At 40.1% G+C, this 27,546-nt stretch overlaps 2 protein-coding genes across 2 annotated transcripts in view; one reads left to right on the forward strand and one right to left on the reverse strand.

The window, feature by feature from the left end:
- The window catches only part of LOC147133326 (rho GTPase-activating protein 26-like), a 51,841-nt gene extending 34,855 nt beyond the window's left edge, over positions 1-16,986 (reverse strand). Inside the window, exons 1-2 of the mRNA XM_086012517.1 lie at positions 16,681-16,986; positions 16,344-16,600 (exon numbers count right to left, since the gene is read on the reverse strand). Of these exons, the coding sequence (XP_085868643.1) occupies positions 16,344-16,497 (154 nt within the window). The 5' untranslated portion in view covers positions 16,498-16,600; positions 16,681-16,986. The remainder of the gene's footprint in view (positions 1-16,343; positions 16,601-16,680) is intronic.
- A 1,407-nt stretch (positions 16,987-18,393) lies between these two features.
- LOC147133328 (putative fibroblast growth factor 1) lies at positions 18,394-26,175 on the forward strand. Its single transcript, XM_086012826.1, has 4 exons — positions 18,394-18,689; positions 22,536-22,763; positions 23,811-23,914; positions 25,080-26,175. The coding sequence occupies exons 1-4, from the start codon at positions 18,572-18,574 to the stop codon at positions 25,317-25,319; spliced, it is 690 nt and encodes a 229-aa protein (XP_085868952.1). The 5' UTR covers positions 18,394-18,571; the 3' UTR covers positions 25,320-26,175.
- Positions 26,176-27,546: the final 1,371 nt, after the last annotated feature.

Genomic DNA, 27,546 nt, shown 5'->3' on the forward strand with positions numbered 1-27,546 from the left:
TTGTGTTTTAGATGTATGCATAATAAATAATGATACCAGTGTTAACTGCTGCAAATGGTTAGAGTGCATAAGGTAAAAAACAATTGTCAAATGTTATTTTTGCCGATGTTTGAAGAGCCATTCGATTTAATCAATTTAATCGGCCAGCCGATTAATCGTTCTGTCCCTACGCCGTACACTTATCAAAGGTGTTTACACATTTATTATTAACTTGTTTTTAGACTTGAGTCACAGTTTAAAATGTTGAACTATCGCTTAAAAAAAAAAAAGTTATTGCTATTAGATGCGTGAACACTTGCAGTTATAAGTAGTTGAGTGTGATCATAACTTAAAAAAAAATGTTCATTTGCCATGAGGCTTTTAACCTGAAGACCTCTGGACATACCTCATTTTACAACTCAGTGACAAGATTTAACTTAAATGTATTAATTAATGAACAAAAATGACACCCGGGCATCATCAGTCACGACGACGAGACCATAAGTAAAAAGATTGATGAAATATTTCAACTGTCAAAGGGTTATTTGAAACACATGACGAGAAAAGATTTTTTTTCTTTTCAAAATATTTACTAAAACAATGTGAAAACAAGTTTGCTAGTGGTGGGTGTGCGGAGTGATCCTTTACATGGGGGGAGTATTGACAGTGGACACACACACGGATGAAGAGAAAAGGACCAGGAACAGGACAAAAATAGCCCGCATTTGGATTCACTTAAAACGCAAACATAGGCCAACACACGACACAGCATGCCGGTTGACAAAGCAAATCTAGCGTGCGTACACTGGAAACGATCCCTTTGTCTGTCTCGGCAGATGGCTTTGATCACATCTTGATGGGTTCGAGCGGTAAGGGGGATTAGAGGCTGTTGATTCATTGATAGATGTATTTCTAACCAACCCATGTTGCAAAATTCTCACCTCCCCGATAATTGAGCGAAATGTAAGCATTTGTCGACTCTTCCGGTGCAGATCGGCGAAATCACGATTGGCGGATGTGTCAGAAAGATTATGCTGTGGTGTGGGGTTGTGTCAATGTGATTTTTATTTTTAGATAGACCTATATGTTATTCGGGGCTGATATTGATTATTAGTAGCCAGGGACGCCGATAACCGATATTTGGAGACGATATTCATTTGCGGTAAAAGGGAAAGTTTGGGCATCAATATTTTGAACAGTACAAATGGTAACATTTAATTTGACTGCCTTTAATAAACAGCTTTTCAGATTTGCAACTTGTTAGTGTTTTTTCTGTCTCAGAAAACAGACATTTTTCTCAGACAAAGCGCAAGGAGGTCTCAGGCTCAACAACATGCCTTAGAAATTTAACTTCAACAAATAAAGAGCTCGCTAAAGTTATCTAGAGTAACTAAAGTTGTAAAATTTCAATGTAAGTGAAACGTTTGTTTTAAGTTTCAACAAAAGCAAAGAAAGCAGGGAGTTCCCAGCTTTTTGACTCTGATGCAATGCCAAAATAACCCAGTTTTACATACATCATTTATCTCCGCTGGAATTTTTATAAATGCCAATACCGATTGGCTTCAAAATGTGAAATATAAAATATCGGCGCCGAAATCACCCCAGCAGAAAATCGATGTTAGCGTAGCTTTTTCTATTTCTTCTTTTACTTCTACAGTGATACCCTTGAGATGCCAGTGACCTTATTTACAAGTTGGGAAAGAAAAAAATCGTAAAAATTTTTTTAAAAATCAGTGAATTTCCTGAGTAACACTCCAGCCATTTAAAAAGAACACATAAACACACACACAACACCTAAAGTTTTGTGTTTACGGACACGTGCACATACCCCAGAGAAGAATCTCATACAAGGAAATTCAGTTTAGTTAATGGTGTTTTTCTTCACCCACCACACTTCTTTGCTAGCCCCAAACTGAATGAATGGCGGTCAGAGCCCAACACACACTGACAGAACAATGAACATATAAAGCCGGGGAAACAATAGTCACCCATAAAGTCCCCCGATAGAATGAACTGTGAATGCGTCGGTGAATAGGGGGCAGCAATTGTTTGGAAAAACCGGTAGAAAACAAGAGAAAGAGAGTCACGCCAGTAAGGGATGCAAGGAAATGTTGATTGCTGAGCAGAGAAACAACCCTGAGAGGCACCACAAATGTCACATGTAGATTTATGGCTCTTGCTCCCGTGAAGCTTTTACGGTTTCCAGTGTAAAAAATGTGGGCCATGTTGAAGTCAAGCGCCATTGGATGTTTCTGGGAATTACAGTGAAACTTAAAAGGTTGAACAAATTCTAATCCGAGATGCAATCCTCCCACAGGAAGTCACGGAAATGGAATGAATACGTTTACAAGCCCAAACTGTCATTAGTATGGTACACGCATGTTGTGTTTTTTTTCAGGGCCGATACTGATACCGATTATTAGTAGTCAAAGAAGGCGATAACCGATACTTGGAGCCGGTATTCATTTCCAGTAAAAAGGAAAATATTGGCATCAAAATAAAAAATGTAACTCTGAACTTTAATAAGCATATATTCATTGAACAATTTTTCACATTTGCATAAAGTTCATTTATTATTATTATTATTATTATTATTATTATTATTATTAATGTTTGTCAATACACAATTTGTGGTAAAATTCTAACAAAAAGGGAACTCCGAGGGTCACTATGTCTTCAAAAGTTAAATGAAAACAATAGCTTGCCATAGTCTTCTACAGTAAACAAAGTAAACTTTGTTTTGCTTTCAAACAAAAGGTGCCGAGTGTTCCCAGGGTCGGTAGAGTCTTTTATAAAGTGAACTGAAAATTTTAATAAATAGTTCCTTGAAGTTAACACTGTTTTAAATTGATTTATTATCGCCCATCAGATTTTTAAAAAAGGCAGATTCATCAAAATGCCGAATATCAGCGCCGATAATCGGCCTGGCCGACAATCAGTCCATCCGTAGTTTAAAGTAACTTGACATGACTTCATGCCTCACGATTTTTGACATTTGTAACTGTCATGTAGTGTGTAAGTAGGGTTGTCACTAACAAATCTTTTTAGATCGATTATCCTAACGCTTATTTCATCAATTACTTGGGTAAACACAGAAGTAACCAAACATGCCTTCAAGGATCACAAATATGGTTTTAAAATGATTAATTATAGTTTAGAGGCAGACATTTTTGTGTCGACTGATTTTTGTGGTTGACTAAAATGCAGCTACACATATTCTTGATGTGGCCTTATTTTAGCTTTAGCCGCTAACTGATGATAAATAGCCACAAGTCCCAAATGGCAAATGATCATTTTATTCGCCCAATAGAGACGCTATTTACTATTTAATTGAGTTTAACATATGGAGATTAGCTACAATGGGAGTAAAGGGAGATGAAGAAGAAAAACCTTGTACATCAGTGAGGCTTTTATATTCTCCCTCCTCTTGTCCCAGGCCAAATAACTTTGGTATCCTAGCAACGGGCACAAAGAGGCCAGTTCTGAAAGTTCTGTTTCCCTGCCTCATTTTTTTTCTTCTTACAGTATCTCATATTTCTTCTATCTTTGTCTTTTATGTCAACATCCCTCTTCACTGATATTTAAATTTGGCATCTATCAGTTTGTCTCTTTTTTTCCCCCGCACTAATCAGCGCGCCCCCCACCCCCCCTCCCTGCCCTCATTTATTCTGCAGCCCCCTTTGACCTCGGTCTCCCGCCCCGATTTTGGAATTTTCTGCCACACCCGCTGCTGACACAGCCAACACAGACAACAAGGGACGTTTTTTTCCTTTTTTTTCTTTTTTCCTCATCTCTTTTCGAAAGAGCGCCTGAGGGCTGAAATCGCCCTGTGGACCGCCTCTGGAAAAATCCGCAGCAGGAATCCGTGATGAGCTCACTTGGCCTGCAAGCGGACATCCTTGTAATTTTGAGGACATCACCGAGATTTCAACAGGATTTTTGTTGGGGAATATTATGGGACCTGCGACTGTCTCACAAATAAAGACACTGCATGCAAAACTGCTTCACCAAAAAGACTGCATCCAAAATGCACAAAAATATAAGGAACAATCGCGGCATTCTTCTGGCATCACATGATCAGAAGCCAAATTGCATACTTGACGGGTTGATAGTCACACTATGCCTAAATGAGTCAAAAATATGCTATTGGGTGTAAAATGGGCATCACGTGATCAGGGCTGCTACGTGTGCCATCATGCTCGTATATGTGGAAAAAAAAAAAAACTGTTTGCATTTTTTTGCAATGAGATGACTATCAGAAAATAAATAACGAGGGATTATCGTGTATTTTTTTTTTTTTCGACCACTTGACATGCCTACTAAATGGGTACTGTACATTTGATGACAAAAACATGCTGAAGACATTCAAAGCATTAGCGCAAGGCACTTCAAACACCCGTGACGGCGACTCATCCCACTCACGCATGTTACATATCAGGCCAGTTTGAGAGTAGTAGTGACAGCGAGAGCAGTCAGGGAGAGGATGGAAACCACAATAACCAGATTAGAGCCTGTTTCCAAAATAGCCTCCGTCCACTTCCTCCCCGTCGCCCCAACATAAGCCTAAACCCAGACAGCAAGCACAAAAAAAAAATACAGCAAACGCCTCATATGAGCGGTGGCAACACTGCACCTCGGCAAAGTGCGCGGTGCCGCTGACCAGGTTAAATGCCAGCGATGCGTTTGGCAGTGAGCCGTTCACAAGCGGATGCTTGCTAGCCGCCTTTGAGCTGAATGTAGCTTGGAGATGCTTGAGTCACTGACGTAGCTAAACAATAAGAATATCAATTGAACCAGAAACAAAAACAATTGTACTACTACGACTAAAATGCTTCACAGACCCTTTCACGAGTTATCAGGTATAAAAGGGATGTAAATTTTCATCGAAGATGGATTTAGAATCGATTGAAGCTGTTTCTAATATGCATTGATGTAAAAGGATAAAAGAATCAATGTCAACATTTTGATCACAAAACGATTTGTATAACAATAACAGTCAATTGTATTGTACATTTATTTATTGGAATTATTAGTTCCATTTTAGGGTTTTTTGCACAGTAACAAAAAAATTACTGTTTGTAACAAGGACAAAATGCAGATGTTAAAATAAAAACATCTTTTGGTTACAAAATGAGTGATTCGTTTTATTTATTCATTTTTTCAAATTGAATCGAATTAAAACCGGGAACTGAAAATCGAAAATCCAATCGAATCGAGACTTGAGTGAATCGTTACAGCCACCATGTTGACTAGTGTTTTAAACAGTGGTTAACTTCCCTTGGTACTTGTAAGAGTTACTTATGTTAAAATGTTAATGAATAGATTCTCTGTACAGTTATTAAAGAGGAAATCAACCCAAACACATTTTTATTTCAAGAATATGCTCCCAGCAGACTAGTTGAAACACGACTTTCTGATTAATATTGTGTTTGTGGAATATGTGTTAAGCAGCAAAATATATCCCTTTTAAGCCATCTCAGGGGGCGGCCATTTTGTCACTTCTGTCGACTGAAAGTGACATCACAACTGCTCAGGGCTCAAATAGCGACCAATCAAAGCTTAACTTCAGAAAACAGATGAGCCGTGATTGGTCGTTACCTGAGCCCTGAGTAGTTGTGATGTCACTTTCAGTCGACAGTAGCGACAAAATGGCCGCCGCCCACTGATGGCTAAAACGGGTGGATTAATTTATTTCACAAACGCGATATTTATCAGAATGCCTTGTTTCAACAAGTGGGCTTGCATAGAACATATTTTTGAAAAATAGTAACAGTAACAGTAACAGTAACAGTTTCAAATGAGAGATTTTGCACTGAAATACGAACCACTCGGAAGTTAACCAGTGTCACAGAGTGACTACGTATATGTACAATTTCAGGGGTTCCGTTGTACTCGCATCATTGTTCAAATTGGGGTGTATTTTGTCCATTTTCTGTGTAATCAGTGGACAAAACCACAGTCTGCATGTTGGTTGTTTTATTCTGCGTTTGTGATCCTGCTGTTCCGGAATAAAATATCCCCAAAAATTGGTAACATCTGCCGTTTTGTCTGTGCGGCACATTTCTCAAGAGAACTGTTCAGACGCTCACCTGGCAAATGTTGTACAAAAGAGCTTTTTGTTTGAATGTGATGTGCCGGGTTTAAACTTGTTTGATGGATTATGCCTAAAATGCCAAGTATCTACAACAATTCCTCTCGCCAAACTTGCATGAGCCCAACAGCCCGCCAGCGGGCGGGCGGCCCGAGTACCGGCGCTGACTGAAGTTGAAGACAGTGACCTCTCCAACAGTCTTGGCCTGACATTATTTCAGTGCTTCCCCCTCCCTCTTTGACTCCTGCAGACACGATGGAAGACAAAACGAGACATTTTTTCAGCTTGGCTGACCTAACTGCTGCGGTAGAAAGGAATGTGACGTCCTGTTCTCGTTCGTCTTGAAATAGCTCAATATAACGACACGCGAAGTGATGAACGCCGTCAGTGAAATAAAACATTTTTTAAAAAAACAAAGGAACTTAACGGGAAGAGTTCTTTCTTGGTCTAAATTAGCGGTGCTTGTTTTAAATGATGGCAGCCGTGACGTTTCCGTGGCAACTAACAAAACTCCATGTACTGTATATACAGACCATGCACAAAGTATGAGCTACAGCTGGTGCAGTTTTTTTCCTGCCTGCTCACTTTTTTTGTCCTTGGGAAGTATGAAGCGGGAAGTCCTAAAACTGGAACAGGATGAGGAAGTAAATCCCACATCCAGACGTCCATGCTGCCGACATTAAGACAGAATGGGAACATAGTTGAAACAATGCAGTGAAAATCAACAGTTCAAGGCCACTAGACACTTACCTAACTTTGCCAAACTTTAGGTCCTCTGTGTACTGTATTAAAAATACACGCCATTAATCTGTTCCAAAAAACACCACTTTGCACGTGTAAAAATAGCACTTTCTTGTAAACTACAAATATAAAAATATTACAATAAAATGTAGGGATGTATAGTAACGATTCGCTCAAGTCCCGATTTGGTCCTCGATTTTCAGTTGCCGATTTTCGATTTGATTTTTTAAGAATCGCTACTATGCTTGTCCCTGTGTGCTAGTGTGGTGCTGCAGCCATCCATAAACGCAATATGCAATGATGTTTGGCGCAATCACAATGTGGTATGCAACTGGGAAAAAAATTAAAGACATAATTTTTAGCACTCTAAATTAGTATATTCTAATGACCTAGGTATGTTATGTCTTTTGTTAGGCGTTGCTGAATAAGGCTTGCTGAGATGGCAGAGTTCAATTTGTCGCGATTCGAATCGATTATTCAATTCACCGGTTAGAGTCAATTTTTTACCGGTTTTCGATTAAACGTTACATCCCTAATAAAATGTAAAGAAAGAACTTTTATTTCAGTGCGATTAAGACTAGAGTCACAAACACACTGGAGTAGCATGGTGTGTTGGTGTGCCTGGCCAAGTCACTAACATCAGGAGTCATTCGGGTTGGAGAGTGTTAGCGTATCCTCCATGCTCCTTGCAAGTGTTTTCATTTCCCGTTTGTGGGTTTGACTGCTTATCCTGTTCAATAAAGGCATAAAAGTTAATCAATAACTGTAGCTCTCGCTCGCTTTTTTTCACGTCAAGATACCACAATCCAATTAGCCCAAAAATCCAATTATATCCAACACAGGACGACCAAAAGTCATGACAAAGATAAAATGCTCAGTTGACAGTAAGACAGGTTACTTGTTTGAAAAAAATCTCGTAATTGGGGTTGTAGTATGCAATTGGACTAGTGGTTAGCATGTCAATCTCACAGATGAGAGGTTCCGGGCTTGAATCTTTCTGTGTGAAGGTTGCATGCCATTGGTCTTCTCTAAACTAGTGCTGAGCGATTATGGAAATAATAACAATCACCATTATTTTGGATGTATGGAAGTATGTGATGCCTTTATATTGTGCGGGTGTTGAGTGTATTATGTGCTGTGGCTGCAGATGATTTGCCAGAGGTGTCTGCAGTATTCCCACAAATCCAGTTTCAAACGGAATCTGCCATGGAAAGGATTGCTCTTTGACTGCTCTCTGGTCGACAATTCTAAGAATGACTAAGTATGTCTCACACGGCCTCTTTTGGATCAGGCAAAAGCTCTTGTATCATATTACCTGCGCAATCATTTGCTGATTTATTCTGTCAACAGTTCAAAACATTAGCAGGTTAAGACTCATATTTGACACCTCTAGCGATTGTTCCCTCACGTGATAATTCGCATCAGCACATGAGCGAAACACTCAAGTCTGCACAATAGCATGGGCCGTGTGCGCTGCAGCGCGCGTACGTTCATGCTCGCGTGAGGTCATTTAAGCAACGCTTGCACCAAAGCGATGAATTCCAGTTTAGGTCATTTCACTATACTCTGATCTGAGTGGTATGCAATGTTGCCATGTTATGTTGTTGTTAGGGTTGAAAACAAAAAAAAACATGGTCCAATGAAGAATGACTTCAAATACAGTCATCAGAGTAATGCAGAAATGAGCTAAAAGAGAGCAACGTGATGGTCTGTTGAGCCGCAGCTTACTGCCCAGTCAGGCTAATGAACCTTACATCACCGCTGTGTTTTCATCACCGTTTCAAAATTCATTCTCTGCAGCTTTTGAGCCGTGACCGAATTCGCACGAGTGTCTTATGATCGTTCCTTTCAAATGTTTTCTTTTGTTTCTCCGCGCTTGAAGTTATGTAAACCAAAAGTAAAAGTATTAAAATGCTTTAAAAAAAATACGTCCAATACGTCTGTTGGTTGTACTCATTTGCTAGCGATATTAGCAATAGTTACGCGACGGAAATGCTAGCTTGTTAACATTCGTGTGCACTTCAGGGACCACTCGGAAAACATAAACTCAAAGAATATTACAGTGCATTTAATATTTGCGTTACGCGAAAAGTTGCCTTCACCGTCAGAAGGGGGTGGGGGGTAGGTGCGTTGTTTGGGCTGCTGTAAATAATTCTATAGCATCTAGCTTTATAAATGGCCATAAACAACATTAATCAGCGTGAGGCTTATGTCAATTGTACATACAAATCTAAATTGATACAAATAAATAATGAACACACCCTGTCCCCGCCTCACTAGTGAACCAGACACCGGCCCAAAGTAATGCAGCTTTGCACCCCCAACACAGATGAAGCACCCACACTCCAACCAGATTACCCCGAGCTCGGGCCGGCTTTGCACCCGGAGTCGCACGGTCCCCCCCCCCCTGAATTGAGCCCATACTGCATGTGTGTGCACAGGATGCCCACCAAACGTGCGGGGGCGGGGGGGGGGGGGGTGATAAAGCAGAGCGGGACAGTGTGGCAAAACGGGGATTAAATATTCTTAGCGACCGTTATTTTAAGAGCAGGCGGGATCAAACGGATGAGAGCTGTGCAACACACACACAATGTGGGTCTCCATGCCAGTGGGTTGTGGTTTGTTTGGGTTGGCTTCTGGCAGCAGAGGCGCAAGTCTTCCCTTACAGCCCACCCGGTGGGGCACGTGCTCTGTCACTTTTAGTCACGCTCGACTGCTTGTTCTCGGCCTTGCTATCAACACAAACTCTGCTGAGGTGAAAAGATGCAACACTGTCTACTTTATGGCACAAACCACAGATCAATACAGGCACTTTCGAGATCAATTGTTGAGTTTCTCCAGCACTGTAAATTACTACGACTACTGTAAATTACTTTGATACGGTGTATTGTCACTGATCAATAAAAAACATGTATATACACACACGTATTTTCAGGAGCATTTAAAAAAATAGTTTTACAAAATGTGCTGTGTGTTTTTAAAAAATGACTTTCGACAAATAACTTATTGTGTTTGGTTGCAATGATACGGCTAGAAATATCAAACTAAACGTGTTTACAAAACCCTCCTTAAAGTGTTGCATTGATATTTTACAATAAAATCAATGTAAAATATAATGGCTAATTTGGTCACCCAATCAATTATTTTTTTGCAACAAGCTCTTGTCTTTACGGTCTTCGGGGTACAAGAAAACTGCTCAAAGACGGTTCATCGCCTCTAATAGATATGTTTCCATTGAAGTAGATTGGATTAATATCTTAAGCACCGCCGCAGCTAAAAGGAAAGCGAGTGAAAAGGGGGAGTGCGGATTGGGGTTGAGTCTCTTCAAGGCCATTCTGAGTGAACACAAAGAAAAGCTTACTTTACTCAGCATTCTTTCTTGACATGTTTTAAGTATCCTAGCAGACGGCACCTTGATGGAGAGCTTGACATTGTTTTCACGCAAATTTTGGTTACTTTGGTGAAAGATTTGTGGGGAGTTTTTTTCCAACCAGGATGCCCACTCAACAAACTTCATTTATATGGATATGACAGCAATCACTAATAAAAACAGTTGGATAAATCGTGGTAACTTAAAGGAAAAAGCTGTTCCATATTTCCTCCACTAGTGGTTGTGATTCTAATAGATGCCCGTTTGAACTATGTTTACGTCATTTATAATCATTCACTTCACTTCATATCGATTCAAGTATTACATCTCTGTCGTGCTTGCTGTTACCACCTGTTTCAATGTGTGAAGACACGAGAGGTCCACAACAGTGGAGCTTGTGAAACCGGCTCTTCTCCGTTCATTTTCTAAGCTTTGATGTGGTCAATGATTGTTTTGACTGGTAACGTGCATCTGTAAGCCCCACCTGCCGAGCTGTCTCGTACACATGGGAACATCGCAGCTAACTTGAACTCCTGCAAGTCTGGGCAGTCAGTTCTCAATAAGCCTGAGGTTTTCTTTCTCTTTCTTTCTATTTAGATGCTTGAAAATTAGAGCCACACCTTTTTCTATACTGGAGGCCGAAAGATTCATTATCGCACACTCATTTTTGAATCCGCGCCCGCGAGGCTGAGAGGCAAATGTAGACCTCAAGCCACAGATTCCCTTTTAAAAGGTTCAGAGGACAAAATAAATCACTCCTGGCTTCCTCTGCTGGTTTTTTTTTTTTTTTTTTCCCTGAAGGCTGCCGCGCTATCACGTTGGTATAGTCTGGGAGACAGTTCTCACGCCAATTTAGGACGATTTTACGAGGAAACTCGTGCACTATAATTAGTTGAAGTTGAAGACTTTGCTACTTGGGCCAAGGAAGTTCTGGATAAAGGGTCATATGCGAGGGTTAACTTTTCATTTCAAAGTCATTTTGTTGGGTTGAATTCACAACATGTAGCAACACATAAACGAAACCTTCCCATGGTAAAAACCTCACGCAAATTGAAAACGTAAATCGAATATACTGTACAGGGAGCGTAGGGAGAGTTGAGTCGATATAATCTTTTTACCAGGTTAACCAGACCTTCTCTGTTATCTCACTTGTGGTAAACGCTCATGTTGAAACAGCTGAAAAATCGAACATGACGTCAGGCAGCGGTAATTTGCCAAGTGTCAATTTAACAATAAGACTTGACAACCACCTGAAGTAAATGTTGATTTTTTTTTTCTTCTACACATTAAGCAAAATTGCAGCTGCACATTTTCCTGACCAAACTGCAGTAAGCTCGCACCAAGCAGCGCAGTCGTGACACTGAACAAATGGCGCTGACAATCAGCCCTGTGATTTCGACTTAAGTGACACAATTACACTTTACTTCACTTCTCTGGAAACGTTGCTTCAGCCAATTAGACGGCGGTGGTGTGCCCAGACATTAGCGAGTCATTTCTAAGCGGTTGCTGTGGTAACGAGGGCGGCATGAGCAGCTATGTGCACTGGAACGAGAACACATGCAAGTAATACCACGATGCATCGAGAGGCTGAGTCACTATCGTTGCGTCAGGCGGTGTAATTTGATGAGTCAACATGATTACATTTTCAAAGGTCAACTTTGAGACATGAGAAATACATGCGTAAAGTTGAGGTTGAGGTTCAAGTCCACTGTAACTGCAGCAGTTCATTTTTCAAACTGTTGATTTGTTTTAAATGGGAATTTGCTTCTATGATACAATAAAATGAGATACGGTGGTGCCTTGAGATACTTCACACACCAGAAGAATGTATCTTGCTGGGAAATTAAACAACTATTCGTAAAGAGGAAGTCAACAAAAAATGTCTTGACAATAATATGTTGTATGCGCCTCTGCTAGTCTAAACACGGCATTCTGATTACAATTGCGTTTGTGGAATATGAGTTAAGAAGCAAAAGCCACCCGTTTTTTTAATCCATCTCAGGGGGCGGCCATTTTGTCACTTACTGTCGACTGAAAATGACATCCCAGTTGCTTTGGTCTCCGGTAACAACCAATCACGGCTCACCTGTTTTTTGAAGCCGAGTTGTGATTGGTTGTTACCTGAGCCCTGAGCAACTGGGATGTCATTTTCAGTTGACAAAAAGTGACAAAATGGCCGCCCCCAGAGATGGATGAAAACAGATGCATTTTGCTACTTAATTCATGTTCCAAAAACACAATATTAATCAGAATATTAAGCGAGGCTGCATAGAACACACCACCGTAAAGAACGTTTCTGTTTATTTTAGTAATTAAAACACATTATTGAAGCTCCACTAATCAGAGACGCGACACCCACTGATGCTAGGAATTTGCCATTGTGATCCAGTTCTTGCATGTCAATGTGTGTGTGTGTGTCATTGCAGTGGAGCACAGTGGGGGTTGAGGGTCTTCCTCAAGCTGTGACATACTCTGCTGGTGAAGGAATATAGGGCAGGACTGAGCTCTGCCCTGGTGCTATTGTTGCTTTGCATCCGCGCGCAAACACACAGAGCCTCCAGGATAATTATGCACATTCTCATTATAATAGACGCACGTCCCTTGGGAGTCAAAATATTTTAAGATCTTGCTTCAAATACGGAATATTCATATTCCAAGTCCGGCTGCATGCACGCTGACACACAGCCCTCCTTCTCAGCGCTCCAATTCTCTCCTCCACAACCTAGATTCCATACTCAAAAGGAAAAAAAAAAGCAAAAATAATAAGGCCATGGTGTCCTTTTTTTTCCCTTTTTCCATTTGCCCCTTGGCACACACTCCTCAGGAGGACCTTTGAAAAGAAGGTCTGACTCCCTCTGTGCGCCATAATTTACAATTAGTTATGGTGCGGTGTGCATGCATGTGTGCGAGGCCGTCATCCATCAGCGCAGTTGACAGTCGCGCTGTGCCACGGCTGCTATTAGCCACCTTATAAGTCGCCAACAACACTGTGGGTGGCTTGCGGGAAAACAAAGGGGTAAAGTAAAGAAGGCAGATGACAGGAAGGCAAGAAGGCACAGGAGTAAAGAAGTCCCATTCTGCAATGAGTCATCGACACAAAAGCTCGAATGCTAAAGGTCCGGTTTGAAGTCGAGTACAGGGCAAAAAGGCAAGGCCATTATCAAGACAGCGCTAATGGTCGGATGCAGGGCTGTTTTTAAGCGACCGCAGGCTTCGCTCACGTGCCGCAAAAATATGTGTGTGCAGACACACTGCGTACTGTAATTGTGGCTGTGAGGCTGTCATTATAGGTCCTGGTGTATACGTTTGCAAATTTCAGCTTTTGTCATTTCAAAAACACTGTTATTTTGAATTGAAGAAAAGATAGATAATAATGATTTCGACAATTTCAAGCACATTGCTATGCTCCTTTTTGTAGAACTTACTATTTCAACCTTAATGAAGCGAACAGCTGTTTTTGAAGACAATCACATCAGTTTTTAAACCTCCCACACTCGAGCCTAATCACGACGGCCCGGACCTACTGCGAAAAGTTGTGCGTACCGCCGAGGAATGAAACCGGGGTCACACTAACGGCAATCTGGCATCATGTTGGCAAATGAAGAATTGTATATTAGCTCATCCATCCGAACATCTTCGGGCTGTGTTAGTCTGATTTGCTCATACAGTGGTCACACACAATGAACATTTCAAGAATATAAAAACACTTCAATTTGGATGCACAATCAAGAAAGAATCGGTGATCACAAAAGTCCTGCTTTGCAACGCCAGCTGCTGTCATGGTGTCATGCAAGATTACCCATTCTAGTGTTCAGGGTTCAATTCCCGGGTGGTGTATCCTTTCCTGTGTTAACCTTGTGGAATAAAAGCAATATGGCACATAATGCATTCTCACATCCTAATGAATTCAATCCATCTTAAGGCGTTGTCCTATCACCTCATCACTCCCCCAGCATGTGTGCACACATGCAGCTCTAGGGCTCAAAAGGAATGCACTGTATCCATATTTGCAACATATGTGCACAGAATTACAAAGACACATGCATTCCAAACTAAAAACACAAACCAGCAGTGACAGACTCTATTCTCTCAGACTTTCCAAAAACTCAATTTAAAGTGAAGGAACATTTTGATGTCGGGCTTCTCCTCAAAACAACCCTTGTGCAATTTGCCTCATTTGATTTCTGCGCTTGGAAACAATCATCTAAACAAAATAACATCAGCAATAGCTAAGGCTACTACGTAATGCAATGGAGGGAAATGGTACATGAAATGTCTCCTGATGAGCAGCAGCGCTCTGCTAGAACAGCAGAGAAAAGCCACAATGGTCATTCATTTGGATTTTCCAGATCCCACCAATGAACAAAATAAATATACTGTACATCATCTGAAAGAGATGACACAGTTTTAAAAAAAATGGGTCGGGATGTCGGCTGAACAATGCTGCTGACACACAGTGGAAAGTTCATGTTTGTATTTTTGAATAGAGGGAGGTTGCCCCGGCTAGCAAAGTTAGCGTGTCAAAACAAGTGGATGTTTTCAGGAGGTTGAGTGTAAAAGAGGCTATATATAGATATTCAGCGCTCGGACTCCCTTTAACAATTACATGGATCAAGTACACGTGCAAATCTACTTCCGAGCCATTAGCATCTTATTTACAAGCTGAACGTCGCCGTAGCTCAATCTGTTATCGACATTCAGGCAGCATGGGAGCCTCTTTGCACCCTCCCGTACATACCAGCACTCACAAGTCTCTGATAGACGGAGCATAGCACTCCCAAGTATAAGATCATGAGAATAGAGGCACTGACAATTTGGGGGGGGGGGGGGAGACACTCGCATTCTTACACCTTGAACACAAACAAGGAGCGCTTGAACAGGAAAGGTGAAGTGCTACTCCCACGCTCTCATTAGGACGCTGTAACATCCCATCTGTGTCTTGAAAAACCTACTCGCCTGTCACAACATTAAGTACACCGTTGTTTTTCTGCTGCTGGAATGACTGTCAAAATCGGCAGCTGACACACTCAAATCCCTCAACAAGAATCAGGGTTATCTTAAAGTGGAAATCAACCCAAACATATTTTTTTCAAGAATATGTTCCCAGCAGGCCCATTAGTTAAAACACGGCATTCTGATTAATATTGCGTTTGTGTAAGATGAGTTAAGCAGCAAAATACACCCGTTCTTAGCCACATCAGGGGGCGGCCATTTTGTCATTTCTGTCGACTGAAAATGACATCACAATTACTTAGGGCTCAGGTAACAACCAACCACGGCTCAGTTTCATATAACAGGTCAGCCATGATTGGTCATTACCTGAGCCCTGAGTAGTTGTGATGTCATTTTCAGTTGACAGAAGTGACAAAATGGCCGCCCCCAGAGATGGCTAAAAACGAGTGAATTAACTCTTATTCCACCAAGGCAATATTTATCAGATTGCTTTGTTTCAACCAGTGGGCTTGCACAGAACATATTCTTGAAAAAAAACTATGTTTGGGTTGACTTCTTTAAGTTATTTGATTGTCATAGTTGTATTGTTCTGTTGAATGCAAAGAGGTTTAGCTCAGAGCCTCAGTCATGCCCTGTTAGGAACCCATAACCAAGTCGCTTTTCTGTAGGGTTATGCTGCTTTTTTTTTTTTTTTTAATTATTTATTGCATTAGCAATGGAAGTTTAGCTCTACGTCTCAAGTTCTGCTGCCATTGTATTATGCTTTTGAATGTGAAAGAGTTTAGCTCAGAGCCACCGGCTTCTTTGTTAGAAGCCGAGTTTTCTTCAGTTGTGCTTACTGTCAATAAGTGTTTTGTTCTTATTACAGCATCATTAAAGGTTTATCTCTATCTCAGAGCCCTGCTCTGTTGCTGTTGTTACCCTCCCCTCGCCCCTCCCCACCACCACCCCCAACTCTACTGGTCTTTGTTGTGTGAGAATTATTGCAACACATTTTGACCGATTCATTCACAATTACGGCATGAGCACATTTCTTCATCCTTTAATGACCATGGTAATGAATAAAATGTTTCATGAATACATCATTTTCATTTTGTTGGATGTTGCGTAACCTTGGGATGATGCAGATGTGCCTAATAATTGTGACCTGTGATTGGCATCAAATGTGTTCGTCACCAAGGACATGAAGTGTGCAGTCATCAAACTTACTTTTGAGCGCCTGGATGAGCGCCTTGCCATCCTTGATGAGCTCCTTGATGAACTTGCTGGTCTTGTCCAGCTCTAGCTCGTGAGACTTGAGTCTCTCCCTGAACTGCGGACTATCCAGGTAGCAGTCACTGAACTCCAGGGCGGGCAGTCCCATCTTCACCCCCTGCTTGCACACAAGCTGCTGGATCGAGCCGGCAACAATAAAAGCTCCGAGGAGGAACCAGAGGAGCGATCCCTGACGTGGGCTGCTATAGCGGCTATTAAGGGAGGATGCAAAAATCCGATTACATGTAACTAAATGTGTCAAATGTTATCTAAGAGGAGCGGAGAACCTTACCTGCATAACCTTGCGTTTATATCTCCTGCAAATCCCCGGTTAGATTCAAGCGCTTCTCTGAAAACGACACCAGTGCAATATCCAATGGGAGTAAATGTAAAAAGTTCTCAGAATAAATCCAATGTGGCAATATAGCGTCCAGATGCTCATGTAAACCGGTGCAGTATTCCTGTCGACCGAGTCATGCCGGAGCGGACAGTCCGACTGGGGCGATGATGAGAGCGGGAGGGAGGCTGCCAATACAATACACGCTTGAGCCCCGTAAAAATTGTGGACTCCTCGCGTGAAGGCTTCGTTTCGACAGCTCGCGGTCAACCTACCGCCACACCGCTAATCCTTTGACTGACGTCTCTCTTGGCCAATTGGGTGCGTTTAAATGACTAAGGGACGTGCGTTGTTCATCCTGATACCATATGCAAATGGTAAAAGGCACGCATTGTCATTTTTCCCACCCCAAAATACCTCAGTACGCTGTCCTCACAGCAAAGGCGTGAAGATTATATGGCAAGTCATATTTTTAGCGCCATTTAGCTTAACTGTATTTGTTTTGTTTATTTTTTTAGAGATATAAGAAGAGATATAAGAAAACATATATGTATATAATATACAATAGAAATATTCCTCTACAACCGTTTGTGGCGGTATTGCTGTCACATATTTTATGTTGTTGTTATTACATACTATGTGGAGTCAATTTTCACCAACAGGAGGGGGTTGATTTGTTTTGAAGGGGGTCGCGGTGACGTCACAGCAGCCTGAACTGACAGGAGTTCACAAAGGCTCAGTTGAACACCTTTAGCAGCTCTTTGGCGTCATCTGTTGGCGTAAAGGAGGCATTACGTCTATTTTTATTTGATTTAAATTTACATTTGAACGTCTGCGTTGTAGAAAGCCTTACGCAAATACATATGGAGTCTGATATATGTAGAGATATATCATCGCGCAAACCTTTTTGACAGTCGTTCTCTCGATATGAAACGTTAAGATACACATATTTGAAGCAATATGTAGCCTACTGTCCTTCGAGGCCCAAAACGTATTTCCTTTTTGTCATCCAAATAGGCGTTAGTCGTATTTGGCTGTTTGAAAAAAAAAAAAAAAAATAGATAAATTTAAAAAAAAGAGGGCGGAGGGAAATATATATTAGAAAAAATCTAAAAGCATTAAACAAAACCCTAAAACAGTTGTATTAAGTACATTTTGTCTTCCTCGTTATGTATATTTTGACGTATTCGTTTGTAACAGACAATTGTCTGTTATAAACGAACGACAATTGTCTGTTATAAACGAATGAATCAAAATATAGAAAACCAGAAACTATCAGAACCCCCCCCCCCCCACACACACACACACACACACAAAATAGCTCTTTTTATGCTGTTCATGTTCCATCTCCTGAAAAAATAGCTTTCAAAACATCAACTGAGCAGTCAAAAATGACCAGTGAGTGTATTGTACACAATCAATGAATTAGTCACCTTTTCCTTTCACAAATTTCCAGCATCTTTGTTATCACTGAATGTAATGAGTGGTATTACACATGACCTGCACACAGGCCAACATATTTTTATTTCGAGCAGGGAAACAAACACTCCTACACTGATAACTCACATGATCACTCCAGCTGTTGTTTAGATTTTAGTTTTCTAAATGAATCCAAAACTCCAGCGATAAAGGCATCTGAGTTCTTGAGCAGGAATTCTGGGAAATGTAGTCACCCTTCTTGTGTGTTGTAACAAATGTATCAATTGTGGTGTTCACCTCACAGAATGGCCCGAAGAATGTGGCAAGGGCCGGTCGGACAGGACACTTGAGTCACACCATTTGAGGGTGCCGCTCTCCCTTTTTTTTTCTGCCGTGATAATTTTAGTCTTGGCATGGGCCTGTTAAAATGAGCCCTGCTGGATATGACGAGGCGGCAGCCGCAGAAGTCCCTGCGTTGAAAAGAAACACAAACGGTTTTAAAAGACAGGATTGTTATGCAGCACAATCACGTCATTTGCTCAAAGGTAAGGACATTTTCACATGTGGAGGAGGTCTCTTTTTTGGTGTTTTATTTGTTTAGAATGTTTAGAGTGGAATTTATGTGAGGAAATGATAGTCAGGCCGCACTGCACTCGATCGCATCAAAAATCAATATGGTTCGTGCTTAATGCCAAAATATTGTTGAGGATGACTTACTGAAAATTGCACCCGGTAGAACATTGGAAAGGTTATCTCAATCATCCTGGTAGAATATCATTCAGAGTATAAAAATCAACAGGGTTCTAGTTCATGGAAAGCAAGATTGTCTGAAATCTGAAATTGGGAGATGTATTATTGAAAATTAACATGTTCTGGCTCTGACATAACTCATGAACATTTGAAGCAACACTGTCTGAAAATCGCACCCAGGAGAATGTTGACAAGGAGCATGTAAGTCCTGATCTGACAATTCAATTCAATTCAGTGGGAGTGGAATAGGGTAGAATATCATGCAAAATCAATAGGGGTCTTGCTCTGTCATAGCACATGGAAATTTTAAGGAATATTGACTGGAAATTACACCCAGTAGAGCACTGGCAAGGCTTATGTAACCACTGATATTTAATTCAAATTCAGACAACTGTATTTACCCAACAAGGGGCGATTAATTTTCTAGTAGGACAGAGAGATGTCAAATTGTAGGCAAGATAAACAAGATACAATAAGATAAACGTAAAGAAGGTAATAAGACTAATGAGAGAAATACATGAGTAATTCAATTAAAATCATTTAAAATGAGCATGGTCTGAGTTTAGAAGTTCAATGGTAGAGGAAAATGAAGGACTTTGAGTACTGGTTAGTTTTCTTTTGGGGCATTTTGGAGGAATATTTGTCAAAGACTTTAGTCAATAGAACATAAACAATGAACATGTAAGTCGAAATCTGACCGTAAAACTTTGAAGAAAGTTGGCTAAAAAATAGCACCCAGTAGAAGAGTGGCAAAGATCATTCAAGTCATTTCATATCAATAACCTCAGATATTGTATGTTCAGATATAAATGAAAACCAACAAGGTTCTTCCGTAGACAAGGCTAAAGAGGAAGGAAAACTTATTTTATTATTATGCAGAGTCCTTTTACACCAGGGGTGCCCATTACGTCAATCGCGATCGACCGGTCGATCGCAAAGGCATTGTGGGTAGATCGCCAGCCTATCATCCGTCCTCACTAGTGTATTGCTACGTTCATGCTCCGTTCACACAAACTGCGTTGGGAGCGTTTCTGGCGGCGCGTTTGAAATGGAGTCAATGTAGTTCGCGCGGGCGGTTGCGTGCGGGACGGCGTGAATGATGCATTTGGAGCAGTGGAACGCGGAGCGAACCACCGGAAATCCGCCCATTCGCTCCATTCGGCTCGTTTAAAACAATTCAACTTTTTTGCCATTTCGCCTCGCGGCAGCCAATCAGCATCGGGCATACTAAGTCACACACAGCGTCCTGTTCACTCGGGGGCCAGCAACATTGTTAGCATTAGCATAGCGTGCAAAAAAGTTGACTTGTTTTATAGGCGCCGAATGGAGCGAATGGGCGGATGGTTGTTGCTGCAAATCTGCTTGAGGCTGGGTTAGGGTTAGCAGCCACTGCCCGGACTATGCGTCCCTGGCTGATTCCATTCAGTGCAAGTCATCAGAGTAAGGTACCGTAATTACAAAACATTTTTTTGTATTGTGCTATTTAGGTTGATGCAGTCATGCAAGGTACACCGGCATATAAAATAATTCTCAATATATTTATAAATAATGTGTTTTGCATTTTTAGTAGCTCTAGTTGCCATAAGTAGCTCTCAGGCTGAAAAAGTGTGGGCACCCCTGTTTTACACCAACTCCTCCCACAGAGCCACAATATGAACTCTTGACACATGCTGTCATTATTCCCAAGTATCTTTCTTCTGAGTGTGTTATTGAGTAAATACCAAACTTCTCGCATCAACCATTGACTTGCTGCTTCCATCATCCAAGCTGCTTCCATTCATGCCGCAGAATTGCTGAATCAGAGTTATGGCAGATGACTCGGTATTCAGCAATCAGATAATTAGACGCGTCAGTGCTAACATCCGACATGATGACTAAAATACTTCTCCGACAGCAACAAATCTATCTGAGCAATTTACTTAGGCTATCTCATTTAGCAAGCAAATGTTTAAGATAGTAGTATCTAGCTTTTAACTGCTAGCTACCTGTAAGTACAGAATGTTAGCTAGCAACATGGGTTATTAATTTTAGCACGTTAGTTTCTTTAGCCAGATAGATAAGACAGATATTCAAATGATCTATCTATGTATCTATCACTCGGCACTCTGAATAACCAAACAGCACTTTTCAAGAACGTTCTGATTTTTGGAACGGTCGGCGTGAAGCAGCGCGCGTTAGAAGCGTACTTCCGAACGCACACCAAGTCTATCCATCATCCGTTCTCATAGCCAAGTTAGCTGCTTATACATTTTCTTTAGCCAGCTAGCTAGCGTCTATCATACATACACAACAGGCTTGAAGAATTTGTTTGATAAAATGTTTGACGTTTTAAAGCATGTATGGGTGAATGAATATACCGTATTTGCCCGAATATAAGACAGTGTTTTTTGCATTGAAATAAGACTGAAAAAGTGGGGGTCGTTTTACATTCGGGGTCTAGACATTATACCCATTCACGACGCTTGATGGCGCCAGATATCCATCCATCCATTATCGATACCGCTTATCCTCACAAGGGTCGCGGGGCGTCCTGGAGCCTATCCCAGCTGTCTTCGGGCAGTAGGCGGGGGACACCCTGAATTGGTTGCCAGCCAATCACAGGGCACACAGAGACAAACACCCGCACTCACAATCACACCTAGGGGCAATTTAGATTGTCCAATCAACTTACCATGCATGTTTTTTTGGAATGTGGGAGGAAACCGGAGTACCCGGAGAAAACCCACACAGGCACGGGGAGAACATGCAAACTCCACACAGGTAGTCCGGAGCCGGGATGGCGCCAGATATCATTGAAGCAAATGCTGAACTTGAGGATGACGTGCGCATAGCGAGGCAGATAGTTTGTGAGGAGTAATGTTCTGTCATGACAGATCTCAGCTACTCTCAAGTTAAACCAGTTTGCATTATTTTATTGCAATGTTCTTCCTTATTCAGATTCGTTTCAAGACTACAGTCACAGTTAGACTTCACTTGGATGGTTCATACAGTTACTGCAATTTTGTTGTTTGATCACAATAGATTGGTTTCTTTACATTTCAAAAACCAGAAGCCATTCATTTACGAATGTGATTGCAATTTAGTTTACATATTTAAATGTTCAGATATTAAGATTTGAATGAGGCAAAATAACATGCTTTTTCTCTCAAACATATTGTTATAATCATTTGTTTCAGATGCACTGTAATTATTTTCTGTATAAAAATTAATTTGGTGTTCAAAAAACCTTTTTTCAAACTCGAGCCTTGAAAAAGAGGGGGTCGTCTTATAATCAGGGCCGTTTTATATTCGGGCCAATACGGTATCTCTAAATATCTATTTCAGGTTTCGCACTGTGACACTTAAACATATAATGAATGAGTGTAACAATTTCCAGTCACCTCCCTATTTTTAGTTAAAAAGTGCTATTGCGCACTGTTACAACATCATTTATTTCACGTTTATGGTGTTGTCTGGCCCTTTTACTGATCTCACTCAAAAGTTACATCACTGCCATCTGGAACCATTTCTGTTTATTTACTTGGGTAATTGTGAAATCAAGTTTGATCATGTGTAGACTTAGTGAAGCATTTCCGGTGCTCCTATCTCAAAAGGAGTGCTTTGGACCCAACTTCCTCACTCTCTGTAAAACACTCTTCCAGGTGACATGAGCGCAGAAGGCAGCGCGTCTGCTTCACATCACAAGCCTCAAAGCCTCGGGAGGATGTCTGAAGAAGACGTGATGACGCTGCCGAGCAACTCGCTTGGTGACTTGTCCCGGCATGTGCCTCGCACTCTCACCCGGCTGTACTGCCTCAATGGGGGCTACCAGTTAAGGATTCTGCCTGATGGGAGTGTCAATGGTGGCCTGCTGGACAACGACCCCTATGGTAAGTAAGTTTTTACTGAGTATTTAACAACATTATAGATGTGTTCATTATTGTTTAGATAAGGGCTCACCAACCTTTTTGAAACTGAGAGCTATCGAGTAATTCCAAGGGCTACATAGACACTTCTGAAATAAATTTGCTCAAATGACATTTAATTATCGGTTGTTAATGATATGTGAAGACAATGACCATGCATGTTTGATTTACTATCAACATTGGTTTAACATGGTAGGAAATAGCTAAATATCAGTATTCAACACTTTATTTCTATTATAAAAGATCTGCCAGTGTTTATTTTTCAAATGATCACATAGCATTCCTAGGAAATTGCAGTGTCCTGAGCTATTTTTTTACAAACGGGCTTGATGTGATATATCTTCGGATTGTGATTGAAGAGTGATTTAACCAAACCAAAATTGTCTGCGGAACACAACTAATACCTACAGTACCATATTCTTTATTAAGTATTATACCTTCCCCTGGTGGTCTAGGCGGGCACACCAGAAGGAGCAGCATCATGTCAATGAGCACAAAATCATGAAATCATGATGTACTAATAAGTTGGATACAGGTCTGGAATAATTAGAAACAGTATGGTCAGAATTGCTCTTCTTCAGAAGGGGCTTCACCACCGCCGTTTTAAAGGCAGTGGGGAAGACGCCCGTCTGAAGAGAACAATTGACTACATTTTAAATCTGTTCCTCAAAGAATCCATAAAATGTCTTAAAAATAAATGTGGGAATTATATCCAAAAGGCAGGTTGTAGGATTTACCTGGGAGAAAACTCGACCAAGTGTCCTTGCAGCAACCAGGGCAAACCTTTCCAGTGTTTCCTCATGTAAATATGATTGTCCAGGTTTATTAAAATGGAATTTTCATTCATTTCAATTGGGAAAGATGATTTGTGGTATAATGGTTTTAAGTTACAATCTTTTGAATTCCGCTAATAGTCAAAGCATCACTGTATATTGTGGATTTATGTTAACATCTACTTGATGAAATCCTGTCCAATATAACACAATGTGCGACATGTCATATGTACGGCAGACATCCTGAGGCTGCAGGCTACAAACGTGGGCGAGGTTGTGGTGATGGGTGAGAACACCAGAAAGTACCTGGCCATGAACAAGAAAGGACGCCTCTATGGATCAGTAAGTAAAAATGTAATTAATGATAAACAATACTATTGAACATTACAATGAATTATTGGAATGAACTACCTTACATTCCACATGTACTGTTTAACTATTATTTTCCAAAAATATAACAATATAACATACAAATCTAAAATTAACAAATGATTAAATAAAACAATAAGTATGTCTAATGTGCATGTAAACATTTTTATTTGACTGTACCGCTGATAAATATTTCATATATTTCCCACCAATGTAAATGGGGGGTGGGCGGGTTGTCCCGGAAAGAAACAGAGAAATGCCCCCCCCCCCCAAAAAATAAAAAATAAAGAATATTGTAAAAAAAAATTAGGAAGGGTGAATATGCAGGGGTTGCCTTTTACAGTATATGTGGATTGAGAAATGTATTATGAAAAATGAAATTAAGAGTACCGGTACATATTTTGCACATATGCACATTTTTTTGTCCATATCTCAAATTGCATTTTTGTCATACATCTGGTTAGGAAGTGTGTGTGGTCCTATCGTTTTTTTCATAATATTTCTATTGTATTATTTATTATTAGTAAAATTATTTTATACGATAAATAAAAAATATATGCAAAGCTGTTTATTTTAGTAGTATAATCTTCATTTAAATTGTCATCGTTCATTTGACAAATAATTATATTTTATCATATACAATAACTAATATAACCAATTAGTTAATGTGATAAAATAATTTGTATATTAACCAATATTAGGGGGAAACATCTAAAATTACGCATCAAATATTCCAGGACATTTGATAAGGAAAATGCCCCGTAAACCAGGAATAAAGTGTTTCAAGTGGTGGTAAGCATTACTTTAATTGATGGTCTGTACAATAACTTTACAAATATATTGACTTTGTTACCAGTGGGATTTTTATTTTATTTTTTAAATTACAACAATTTGGAAGGAACACAACAGGCTGAGTTCCATTTTGAAGGGTTCACTGTTTATAATATACTGTTTAAAAAAAAAAAAGCATTTCAACTATCAGGTGACTGTAAATGGCCATTATGAAGCTATTATGGGAGGCTTTTGATGAAATTCTTGATTAGAGGTAAACTATGACACTTGTCACATGAAACAAGTATTCAAGAGATATAAGTGACGCGTCATGATGGATAAGCGGTATCCTCCCTATGTGTTGCAGATGACGCTCAACGATGAGTGTTACTTCCTGGAGAAATGCGAGGAGAACCACTACAATACATATCAGTCGCGGAAGTACGAGTGGTACGTGGCGCTCAAGAAGAACGGAAAAGCCAAACTGGGTTGCAAAGCGGACCTGAGTCAGAAGGCCGTCTTCTTTCTACCGAGGTCGGCGGACAGGCATTATGGCGCCGGTGAAACCGAACCGCAGGATCAGACAGACGTTTGTTTTTACCATTAAAATACCAACTAATTCAAGCGTATTCAAATGGGGTACACACAAACCAATTTGTGTCAAGTGATGCACAACACAGCACACTATATACATAACGACATCTCAACAGATAATCCCAAATCATGGATTAGGAGGAATAATCACTCAACACACCCCACACCACAGGTTAACAGCTCAGGATAATCTTTCCAGATATCCAATAACTGGGTTTGTGCTGACTTTGTTCAGAAAAGAGGGGGAAAAGTTCAAATTGACTGTATGTGTATACTCTGCCTGAAAAATAGACACATTTTTGCAAGCTAGTTTTCTTTGCCATGTATGAAGTTCCTTCCGTTCATATTAGCAATAGGCTATGCTATTGTAATTGTATCAACATCATGCTATTTATATCATATTGATCATAATCATATTGAGAACTTTTACAATACAGTATCAACTGATACAAATATTGTCGTATTGATCATCAAATATTGATATTATGGCTATCATTATCTAATGAAAGGTCTGACACTTTTTTTAGGTGATAGTCACTTTAATAATACCATCACTTTTGAATGACATTAGCATGACACTTTTAATGAAATTGTTTGCTCAGCTATCAAAAATTTCAGGACAACAAAGGATTACTATAACAGTATGGAGAATCTAAATATGAATATATATGTGTTGCATTTTTGAGGAGTCTGAGATGGAGCCTGATTGTTTTGATATTATTTATGGAATGTAATTAATTTGTAAATTTTATAGTTCCGGAACATTGTTTCTGAAAATGATTTAGCCTCACACGATGTTAATGTGATCAGCTTTTATATTGTATGCTGTGCTGTTGTGTACTTAAATAAATACATTACACTCGTATGTATCATATTGTCAATGTCCAAGTAAAACAAAACAAAAAAGGCTGGTGACCCCTCCTAAAAAGTCTCACTCAACATAATAGGAAAGCACTTTGAGTTGCATTTTTATGTATGAAAAGTGCTATATAAATAAAATGTGATTGATTGATTGATTGAAACGTTTTTCTACGTTGCAAATTTCATACGGCCACAAGAGGGCAGCATTGCTCTAAATCTCTACTGAGATTAACACCGGGAATGAAATGTCCTTGTAGTTCCGTACTTGGGCAGAATTCTGGGTTTAAAACTCGTACTTTGTAGTGCTAAAAAATATTGATTCGTGTAAATATGGACGCAAACAAGCCAATGTGAATTTTGAATTTCTTGGGAGGAGAACCATTTTGCGTGGGTTTAATGCAGTTGAAATGAGTTCGTGAGGACAAAAACAAGTCTGGCTCTGATGATGAAATGAAGGTTAATGTAAAGTCAGTGCAGATGACAACAGCTCTGACAAAGACAACGACCTCGGTTCACCTCGGACCGAGAAGAATTTCTCTTTTTCACACATAATGTGCACTTAATCTGCAGCTGAACGCAAACAAAGCGCATTTTCAATACATTGTGTAAAACAAATGTTGAATGAACTCAAAATTTCAAGGCAACAAACTTCGATAACATTTTAAGATGGGCAATTCAACAACATATTTTAAATTTAGCGAATGTGAAAATTGTCTTTCCCGCATTTTCATCAAAGAAATAAGAGTTCGCAGAACTAACTGTCCCTTGTATTACCCCCCAACTTAAAGATAAGTAACAATTTAGCAAATTGTTTTTGAGCAATCTCCGACCTAACATTGTTGCCACAAATGTCACTAATTTATATTTTAAAGTTGTTCCAACTCAAATCACTGCTTTCGCCCAAAAAACTACAAGTTGTGGTTTTAAAACTACATATAAAAGTGTTTCATGGACACGCACGCACACAAAAAAACAAGCTAGTAACTAATGTTAGCATTGCCCTTAAAAATAGCAGCATTACAATGATAAGTAAAATTTGAATACATACATAGAAATACAGTTCTGCAGTTCTGGGCGCTGGAATGTTGCACCCCACCTTGGTCTTATCTCTTGCATTGAAGAGCTACCGTTCACATCAAACTTTATGTCAGAGTCAATGGGGGATATTTAGGCGCAATCCTAATCCAAAAATAGATTTGCAAATATATCAAAATATTTGATTTTTAATTTTTTTTTAAAATTCATTTATCTTCAAGGAAAGTAATATGCTGACCACCGTGCATGGTGGCACCCTTGTGCCCTCTATTGACCGGCTGCCACTGTCTTTCTTTGAGACCAATAGCAGTCGTATGTCCTTAGCGTGTTATTTGAGCTTTGCG

Source organism: Filicampus tigris, chromosome 17, assembly GCF_054856515.1.
Source record: "Filicampus tigris isolate MCC_2025a chromosome 17, RoL_Ftig_1.0, whole genome shotgun sequence".
In the NCBI taxonomy this organism is placed as follows: Eukaryota; Metazoa; Chordata; class Actinopteri; order Syngnathiformes; family Syngnathidae; genus Filicampus; species Filicampus tigris.